Below are 11015 nucleotides of genomic sequence, written 5' to 3' on the forward strand. Positions count from 1 at the left end.
AATCCAGGACTAGACCTGGTTCATGTAATCTTGGTACGGCCTGGATTTGAGTTTTCTTATGGCGGGTTCAACAAATCCAGGTCTAGACCTGGTGCCAGCACTTCTAAGTCGGATCTGAGTTTGGGTCTACCCAGATCCAAACCAGGTTCGACCCGTTGATACCCGATAAGCTAAGTGAAGCCTATTTTGTAATTAATGCAAAATTGGTGCCCCTAAATGATTTTTTTTCAAATATCATCACATCCGCTGCAGCAGGCGGTTTACAGTCATATCGTATATATGACATCATACTCCATCTCCACCGTACATCTCACTTGAATAGTTGTACGTGTGCCCCACCCTCACATATCCCGCAGCACACAAGTGAGATGTGCGGGCAGAATTGAATATAACGCATGACCCGTAATACACCGTATGACCGGAACATCTCTCTCTCTCTTATGAAGATTAGAATCGACAACCTAAATAGTAATTCACCCACCATCTGGGTAACGGCAATTACTCTGCATCCTTTATCGCTCAAATCGCCGAAATTGGCTTCTAAACATAACGAAGACGTGTTCCGTCCGTCTTCTCCTCCTATTCCCACCCCTACCCTTCTTTCCTTATCCATTTCATAGCCTCCCCAAGAAGAGGAAGAAGAGAAAAAGAGTAGTTCCAACCATAGAGGAACAGAACTTCTGATTCTGATCAATGGGCAGCCGTTTGATCAGATCAAGAATCGCCCATCATGTTTTTAGCAAGATGAATGTCGCCAATTGTCTCAGAAAAGCTTCGTGTGGGGCATCTGCGGACGTTCAAAACAGAGCCTCTACCTTTCAGAGTCATGGGAGAGCCCCATCTTCTATCTCCCAATTTGGGAAGATGGTGTTTTCAAATTGGCGCTTGTTGTCGACTGAGGCAGAAGGGAGTGTTGTTCAGGAGGATTGTAACAAAGAACAGGTGATTGTTGGATCGTTTTTATTTGGTATTTTTAGTTCCTGAATTTTGCTAAGGGAAAATATTGAGTTTTAAGGATTTTTTTTTTGTTGGTGATAAGTTTTTCTTCTTTTGAGTCTTTTCCATGAATTAGTATATTGGAGAGGATGTGTTAGTCTAAGTGTATGGATTTTCACTTTTTGGTGTAATTTGTGGTCGGTTTTGATCCTATGTACACACAGGTAAAACTGTTTTTATTGTATATTGTAGATGAAATAGTTAGTGTATTCTGAAAAATAAAAAAACTGCAATTCTTCATAGTGTTTTCGAGAATTCTTGTGACCACTGTATCCTTTCCACAATGAGGTTGCATGTTTATTTTTTGTAAATAAAGAAAGCTAAAACCCTGTGCAGCATTGGTAGATGGGGTTTTGTTTTTCTTTTCCCCTCTGTTTTTACTTTTTGAAGAGTTATCCTAAGGATGAATATATAGGAGCCACCTGTTTGTAATATTTTGCATCAATTTATGAGTTCTAGTTTCTGCCAAATTTGGTTATTCTACGATGATGATATGCCTTGTGACTTGTTCTGCTTTTTTTTAGTAATATAAGTTTGTTGCTCATATGAAGAAAATGAAGAGAGCAAAAAAAAGAAGAAGAAGAAGGTTGTCATAGAGTGATCTGCAAAGTCTACTGGGTTTGAAAAGGACGAAAAATCCATGCCTATGTTGACCTATCGGATAAATCATAAATGTATATTTAAAACTTTTGCCAGATTCCTTTGTTACCATGATATGGTAGAATTCAACATGCATAATATATTTTATACTAATGAACGATTGACCTGTTTCCGTAGAGTTTCTGCAGCCTCTTCAACTCGGGTAGATACTCATGCTAATAAAGTTGTAGGTGTGTTGCTTTGACGAAGAAACTAAGTTTCTTCTTTCCCCACTTTTATTCTTCCCTTTTTTCACATGGGTAAAGAATTTTCAGTGGTATGCTTTTAAAGGCAATAAAGGGGCTTTCCTCACGTAAAGTTATGAATGATACGATTTGGATGTCTGAACAAGGATCTATAGGTGAATATTCATTTCCTGCGGAGATGCTTAATCATTGGACTGGGTTTTTATCTCAACCATATGTTTTTACAGTTTTAAATAAGCTGTAGGTCCAGTTCACTTGTTTCCAGTATTGATGCATGATCCTGTAGCAATTTCTTTTAGATTGCAAGGGGAATGCATCATCTATTTTTTGTACTGACTTGTGCATTTCAATGATGATCTTGAGAGAAGTATCTTTGAGTTATTCAACTGACAAGTTGCAATCAGCTTGGTGTACCACACTAGTGTATGTAGGGCCTCACTTGTGCAGTTTTTGAGTCAGTTAATTTTAACTGTCCGTCAGCTTATAGCAGCTTCCCATTTAGGACACTGAACCATTTGCTACACTCTGTGGTGAACTCTTTCCAGGATTACGGTTTTCTTCCAATGTCTTCTTTCAAGCTTCCATTTTACAAAGATCAACAGTGGGCAGCAATTATTCTGGATGGAGTGTATTTGTTTATATATCTTTGTAGTGTGGTTCTATTTCATAAAATAGCATATAATAGAAAAGAATATCTTAGCAAGCACTAGGTGATGTCCTCGATGATTCTATAGTTAATAGAGTTTGATAGTAACATGGGATTTTGTTTTTTCCCTGTCTGTATTTTCTTATGTTTGCCTACTCTTCTCAAGTATATTGTAAATTTCAAGACATCAGATTTTTTTAGACACTAATTGAGGTGGAATTTTAGTTAAGATATTTTGGTCATATAACAGCTGCATTTCTGTCTTCCGCTGCTACTCTTAAACTCATCTAGGGTCAGCTGATTCATTCTTTCTGTAGCACATTGTCAATGTGAGGTGTTTGGTCACAACCTCTAGCATTCATGCTTTCTTTACATATTTGTTTTTTATCATCTCTGATACGTCAATGACTTCTACACACTACATTCAGTTGATTCGTATTCATAATTCATTTTTTTTTCAGAGCATTATAACAAAGGCTTGAGACTAAATTCTATAATTTTGTAGCATGACTTAAACAGTGACTGTAATTCATAAAAGGACTCCAATCCACTTCCCTGTGAGATTTGGATTACTTTTCCCACATCTTTTTCATATCCATATCTTCATCATGCTAAGAACAGGGCCCTCATCATCTTCACCTTCTTCATGAACATCATAAGTTGTTTCTCCAAGAAATCACACTCTGGTGGATGTTCTTTAATATGAAGTAATAATAAAACATTTAGAGAGGCATTCAGAAAAATCCATAGTTTAGTTAATGTTCATATTTATTTGACCTGGCATGATTCAATATGCTGAGTCTGCTGACCACATCTTTTATGCTATGAGAGGCTAATTATTGAAGTCAGTTTCCTAGATTTTTCACCTTCCTGTATTTAACTTGGATTATTGTGTCTATTTTAGTGAGTTGTTCACATATTCTTAGGGTGAAAAAAGTGATATTCCATCATTATCATAACTTTTTTTCACGGAATTTTGTTACAAGGAAAAAACAAGTAGCAAAAGTTTAGAAATTTCAAGACCTTCAAACTTTAAAATTCAAGTGTATGGGTTTAACAAATACACAAAAAGTGTGAATAACCAATGGGTGCATATAACTCCCCACATTAACAAAACAACATCTCTTGGCTACATAAAATGACACTTAAATAAGGGACAAATATCAACATTCAAGTGTATCAGTTACTAGAACAAGAGCATAATACAAACACACAAAAAAATATCAATAACCAATGGGTGCACATAACTCACCACAAAATAACATATTTTGTTTACATAAAATGACATTTAAATAAGAGACAAACCTCAATATTCAAGTGTATCAGCTACTAGAATAAGAGCATAAAGTGTGAATAATCAATGGATGCACATAAGTCACTACAAAATAACATCTCTTGTTTACATAAAATGACACTTAAATAAGAGGCATAATAGGAGAGAACACACAAGGTAAGAAAGCTTGTAATGAAAACAAACTAATGTCAATAAGAAGAATAAGGATATCAATTTTAACAATCTTTCGAAACACTATGGTTTCAAAAATATATAGTCATCACAGATAAACAAGATTATAAGCATCCAATATAATAATAATGGTCAAATAAACAGATGAGTGATAGAAAACACTCATAGAACCATATATCAAACAATCGTCCATTAGAGCCGAACTATAAGCCAACAATCTAAACTGACAAAAAATGAGGTGTACACAATTCCTCACCCCATCAAATATCTCTGGTTCAACAAAGCCAATATGGATCCAAAGGTCAATCAACTATCAATCAAATCCAAGACAAGTAATAACACATCACTCGTAACCCTTGTGAATCTAGACTAATAAGATGACATAAGGTGTACACATAACTCACTTCAACGGCTAACCTTGATTCAATAACAATACGACAAAAAAAAAATGAAATCTCTGATGGACAAAACAAATGCCATAAGAAGGCAATACATACTCACGAAAATCGATGTTCAAATAAGTGAGTTCATATATAGGAACCAATTTGAAAAAACAAAATTTTAAATCAAATCCAATAAAGGTAAATGAAACCTTAGAATGAATATAGTGCAATAATATGCACAATAAGATGTCAATTGATGCAATCATATGCATGGTCAATACAAGCAAGTCTACTATGAGACAACTAAGACATACAATATTAAAGAAGTCCAAAACATAGAGATTCTCAAAGAACTATATAGGAAACCAAGAGCATACACAAGTACAACTAATCATTGATACTTATAAAGAGATCAAAATTCATGTATATGCAATAATCTTAATAACTTAAAGCCACGTATCCTATACAAAAGCTACGAAGAATTGCATAAGATATATATAAGAACACATTTAAGCATATATGAAAGTAATAAATTACTCTAATGCAAGATATATATGAAAAGTAGCATATGATGCATGACATAATTATCCACAAGGGCCATAAAAGAATGACCAACAATAACATCAAATTTCAAAAATAACAAAGTATCTATGATCACTAAGATCCTAACCACATAATATTTTTTTTAATATTTCATAAAATATTTTAAAGTATTTGACAATTTTTCAAAAACAAACAAATTTCAATATAACCATAGTTGGCATACCCGACGAGTTGACTCGATAATCGCCAGAGTCGACTCGGATCGGACCCCAACTCGGTCACGATTCAGGACTGCCGATCCAACCCATTAAATAAATTTTTTTATCATATATGTTATTATTTTAATGCATAATTCTTATATAAAGTCACTTGTTATGAAGAATCTAATATTGTTCAATGAAAAAAGTTAATAATCATGTATAATTATATGCTTTTGTAACTTATCTATTGACATATTAGCTTGAAGTTTAGTTATTTTCATGTTTTATTCATGTGCTTACACTATGAAATATAGAGTCGTGACTCGTCCGAGTCAACCCACTGACCCAGTAGGGGTTCGATCCGAGCCCGAGTCATGAGTTTGCCAACTATGAATATAACAATAAGTACAAACATGATTTGACATTTATAACTATAAAGTGTTCGAATAAAACATCCAAATGCCAACAACACATGCTTAAGAATACTAGATAATATACATACATATAAAACAAGTTCAAAAATCTAAGATTCAAACTCGATCTCATAACTTTTCAAAACATAAAAAATATATGTTTTATTAAGCATAAATGCTTAAGAGAAGCATTAAGGAACAAGAGTGGGGTTCACCCCTATTTATACACAAGAGGTAGTCTCAAATAGAGTTATTGGACTGTTCCAATAACTATAAATATAGTTGTTGGACTATTCCAATAGCTCTATTGGCTAGTCAACTCTATGTTGACTAGTCCAAAAGGAACCCAACAGCTAAAGTAAAATTACCAATGTGCCCAACTCTATGTTGAATAGTCCCTATAAAAACAAAAAAAGTCAAAAAGACAATAAAGTAAAAGTACCAATGTGCCCATATTACAAGGACTGAAATGACTAAAATACCCCTAATGGGTATTTACCTATTATATGTGTGTGTGTGTGTGTGTGTGTGAATACATACAACTTAACAGTTTGTACTTAACTGAAAATATAGTCAGATATGATTTATTATGCTGTTCTTTTTATATTTGAAAACTCTAGATGCAAAATATGCTTTACTGCAACATTCATTCTGCTTTACCTTCTTGGAAGTTGAATCCATGCCTCTATCCATGACAGGTTTTGGACTTTCCAGGAGGAAAGGTCATGTTCACCCCTGACCTTAGCTTCATACCAGAATTTCCCACACATCGCGCTTACTGCTACAGGATTCTCAATGATGAGGGGCACCCAATCTCAGAAAGTAGCTTTCAAGAGGTCTCTCTCTCTCTCTCTCTCTCAAGGTGCAAGTATATAATGCATCCTTTTACATACTTTTGCAGACCCATTTGCCAATACTAAGTAGCAATGGCAAATTTGTTTCCTTTTTCTATGTTATTATGTGTGTATCAGATATATCATGGTCAATTGTTTCTTTTGATTCATTAAATGGTTTCCATTTTTTTCTGGAAAATGAGAGGTTGTGTTTAAAGTAGAGCCACCTAGGTCATAGATTGTTGGTTATTCTCTTTGTATCCATCATTTTACTATCAAAATTTACTGCATTTTAGTGACACAAGGATTTTCATTCTCTTTATAAATAACACCAACATTTACCTTACAATGAACTTGCATCTAATATATTATATATATAGGTAAATATTGGCTACTAATGAAGGTACCAAACTAATGAGCTAAAAATCACAGGGGTAAGTTGTATTGACTTAATCTAAACACACAGATGTGTTCAACATGGATTGTTTGCTAAGGATCAAGCCTTGGATTGTGCTTTTCTTATGTAAAAATGTGATCTTTTTGAGTTATGAAATTTTGACACATTGTCGGCCATTGATTTTTAAATCCCTTTAAATCACATCCATAACATTTGATTTGCAAAAAATCAGAAATTTTTGTAGAAAAGAGTGATTTCTAGCTCATTAGTTCCGTACCTTCATTGATTGCCAATATTTACCCATATATATATATATATATATATATATATATATATATATATATATATATATATATATATTAGTCATTTTCGTTTTAAGGTTTTCCTATATGTATCCAAGTCCTTATTTCCCTATTCTTGACTAGGTAATGGATATCAAATTTTCTGCACACAAATGTATACATGGGCATGTCCTCCTCTATTGACTATATTTGATGTCTGTCTTAGATTATCTCAGTGTCCCCAGTTTTCCTAGCTGAGATTATCTAATACAAAGATTTCAATGTTAACTTCATAACTGTTTAACAACTTTTCATTCCTTAGGTAAACAAGGAACTTGCTGTAAAAATGTACGCTGACATGGTCACCCTTCAAATTATGGATACCATATTTTATGAAGCACAAAGGCAAGGAAGAATTTCCTTTTACCTTACCACAATTGGCGAGGAGGCCATCAATATAGCATCAGCCGCTGCTCTGAGCTTTGATGATGTCATTTTCCCTCAGGTTATTAACATAGACATTACGACAGTTTTTGAAATTATCAGTTTTACTGCATTCTTTTGAAAGTTAATTATTCTTCTATCCACTTACAATACTAATTTTAACCATTCTTTTCTAATGTGAATACAGTACAGAGAGCCTGGTGTTCTTCTGTGGCGTGGTTTCACTTTGCAGGAATTTGCAAACCAGTGCTTTGGAAACAAGGCTGACTATGGAAAAGGCCGCCAAATGCCAATCCATTACGGGACCAACAAACTCAATTACTTCACTATATCATCCACAATAGCGTAAGTTCACCCTAGAAGATTGGTATCTTCCTATGAAATTCCACAGATTTCTCACGACTGAGATTGTCAGGACACAGGTTTCCCATGCTGTTGGAGCTGCATATTCATTAAAGGTGGATAGGAAGCAGGCCTGTACAGTTACCTATTTTGGTGATGGTGGCACAAGTGAGGTACTGTGGCTGTAAACCAAACTTTATACATGGAGAAATATTGGGCATTTCTGGATGCTAACATTTTGGCAATATTCAGGGTGATTTCCATGCTGCATTAAATTTTGCTGCTGTCATGGAAGTTCCTGTTTTGTTTATTTGCCGTAACAATGGATGGGCGATCAGTACACCTACATCAGAACAATTTCGAAGTACTTCTTTCCATATCTCTTTTCTGTTTTGGAGGGTACTTCTAATCATTACATATTTCTTACTTATGCTCTGTTACTGGGCATTGCAGGTGATGGTGTGGTTGTACGGGGTCAAGCTTATGGCATCCGCAGTATTCGTGTTGATGGCAATGATTCTCTTGCCATTTACCATGCAGTTTGTGCTGCTCGCAAAATGGCAATCAACGAATGCAGACCTATATTGATTGAGGTGAAATCCAAGCTTTATGGATTAATTCTTGTCGATAGCATCTGTAATATCTTCATCAAGCACTATTTGCAATGTTGATTTCCTCTTCTGGATTTGGAATACCAGGCTCTCACGTATCGAGCAGGCCATCACTCTACATCTGATGATTCAACCAAGTACCGACAGGTAGATGAAATAGAACACTGGAGAAGGATGCGGGATCCTGTCTCCAGATTTAGAAGATGGATTGATGGTAGAGGATGGTGGACCAATGTGGCAGAATCCGAGCTTCGATGTGAAACAAGAAAGGAGGTGAGATATCTGTTTCTTTACTAGAGTAACCTTTGGTGACTGATCAGATTATCTTAGCTTATCAACCTCTCTCTCTCTCTCAATGGTGATGCATGTAGATATTAAACTCAATTCAGGTTGCAGAGAATATGGAGAAGCCACCGGTTAGAGATATTTTTACTGATGTTTATGATGTGCTCCCCTCTAACCTTATTGAGCAGGAAAGATTACTAAGAGAGACAATTAGCAAACACCCACAAGATTACCCACCAGATGTACCTGTGTAAATGGTAGATAACAATTTGACATGTCCAATATGACTGTCAAGCATGCCTTCTTTATGTATTCAATATTGTTCACAGATGTATCCATTCAATAAGACATCACATTCTAACAAGTTCAAAACTTTTGTTCAAATTGATTCTTTTACGTTATCTTAGCCTAAGCCTTTAGTCTTACTATGTCATGCTTCTTGTGTCCTCTTTTCTCTCTCAACTGAAAGTGGGAACAAGAAGCTATTCTCTGTCTGAGGTCCAAATTTGTTGTAAAATCCTCACTAGATCCTTTTTTTTGGGTAAATATCTTGCATGGGGATGGGGCCAAGTGTTGAACTTGTCCCTTAAGTTTGTGCAATCGACTTATCAGTTAATAAAATATTCTAGAATTTTCATTTTTTTTTTAAATCATAAATTTATAAGAAAGGCCGAAGTTTAATAGTTTGGGTGTATAGTGTAACAAAGAGGTAGAGATAATTCAGTGCATAGGTGACGTAAAAATCATAAAAATGTCACTGAAGGAGCTAGCAGGGCCAGAGGAGCTCTATATCAAATGTCATAAAGTTAGCCTCAAACACCTTGAATCGGCACCCTTTTTACCATTAGATGATGTGTCATTAAAAAATAAAAAAATTGTTAAAAAAAAATTGTTAACCCCTTTAAGAATTAAAAATTAAAAATTTAAATGGAAATCCACCGTGAAAATTAAAAATTTAAATGGAAATACACTAAGACTCCGATGAGTGTCCCCACACCTAGCGTTTGGAAGCATGGGGGTGCATGTGGGTTAGGGTTAATTCCCTCTAAGATGATTCAAACAGGAGACCCTTGGTTGTCTAGTGCAACTTAACCAGTAGGTTGTTCCCCTCTCGGCGATGAAGCTTATCCCCAGTCCCCAGTTACTTGATCAAGTTTGGCTTGGTTATAACAACTAGCCTTGGCTCAGCTCATTTGCCGTGTCATATCGGGCTTAGGCTGCTCTTTGTGCAGGCCTGGTTTTTGTTATTTCACATTCCAATTTCTTGGGGGTAAACCAAGTAAACCGTTCCGCGCAGTGGGATTCATTATCTTTTTTATGAGGCTGGATCAGGTGTACGTAATCACTTTGCATATTTTTTATGCGCCGTTGCACCGAGTACCTTTAATCTTTTCCATACAAGCTGTCAGCTGTGGGGCTCAACAGAAGATGGTGGGTGCTCAAGTGCCGCAGTACATTTGTACTGTGAGATTGCAGTTGGTCTTTTTCCCTTTTTTTCTAATCTCTGTTTTAGCCTTTAGGATAATGGATTCATCCTCTCTCTCTCTCTCTCTCTCTCTCTCTCTCTCTCTCTCTCTCTCTCTCTCTCTGGATCTTGTGTAAGTTTCCTGCCACATATAGCTGAGCAATGTAACACAGGCTGCCAAGTTGTTCGTTTGAGCATATGCATCGAACAATATTTGGAGATTTGGCCAGTTCACGAAACGAAGAAAGAGTGACTAGTTGAGAGAGAGAGAGAGAGAGATTCGGTTTGTTCATGTGCATGTGAGTGCATATGCGTGTGTGTGCGCGCAAGTCTTTCTTTTTTTTTTTAGGGAATTTTTCAAATACCCACCAAAACTTTGAGACTAATTCATATCATACCAAACTTTTAGGAGTTTTAAATTGCCCACCAAAGTTTAGCATGGATTAAGCAAATGACACCCAGATTGGTTAGGGTAAAAAACTCCTATCATTTATCTATTAAACTGACCAATCTGTCCATGCAATTTTGAGATAAATCTTTCCCAAATGGAAAAACCTGAATACCAAACTTGCCATCATCCAACCTGTGTCTTCCCCATCGTTTTTCTCAGAACAACTCTATCCAACATTTCCATTGGCATCAAGTCATGCTCTCTCTCTTTCTCTCTCTAAACTTTTGTTATTTTTTTCATTGTTATTAAGAGGTTGCCAAGAAGCCAGATCCCACAATCAGTGGAACAAAAAAACCATCTCTCTCTCTCTGAACCTTTTCTGTACTCTGATAAATTTGCATTGCTGATCTGCATGCTTCCTTTGGAGAGGCTTGCGTGAGATTGCATGTTACCAGATTGCAAATTGTAGTTCATG

General features: G+C 35.7%; 1 protein-coding gene across 1 annotated transcript; it reads left to right on the forward strand.

The window, feature by feature from the left end:
- Positions 1–617: 617 nt before the first annotated feature.
- On the forward strand, positions 618–9068 carry LOC149817231 (2-oxoisovalerate dehydrogenase subunit alpha 2, mitochondrial-like). The gene is made up of 9 exons (XM_089987497.1): positions 618–942; positions 6190–6327; positions 7325–7507; positions 7634–7791; positions 7862–7961; positions 8041–8152; positions 8242–8381; positions 8487–8672; positions 8771–9068. Exons 1-9 carry the CDS (start codon positions 694–696, stop codon positions 8936–8938), a joined length of 1434 nt encoding a protein of 477 aa, XP_089843623.1. The 5' UTR covers positions 618–693; the 3' UTR covers positions 8939–9068.
- Positions 9069–11015: the final 1947 nt, after the last annotated feature.

This window comes from Nuphar pumila, chromosome 14 (assembly GCF_984573655.1).
Source record: "Nuphar pumila chromosome 14, dmNupPumi1.hap1.1, whole genome shotgun sequence".
Taxonomy (NCBI): Eukaryota; Viridiplantae; Streptophyta; class Magnoliopsida; order Nymphaeales; family Nymphaeaceae; genus Nuphar; species Nuphar pumila.

Excerpts from the sequence above, each read along its gene's own strand:
- LOC149817231 (XM_089987497.1), top strand. The coding sequence starts at position 694 with ATGGGCAGCCGTTTGATCAGATCAAGAATCGCCCATCATGTTTTTAGC. Across the intron at positions 8,153-8,241 it reads TACATCAGAACAATTTCGAA|GTGATGGTGTGGTTGTACGG; the intron begins GTACTTCTTTCC and ends TGGGCATTGCAG. Across the intron at positions 8,382-8,486 it reads GCAGACCTATATTGATTGAG|GCTCTCACGTATCGAGCAGG; the intron begins GTGAAATCCAAG and ends TTGGAATACCAG.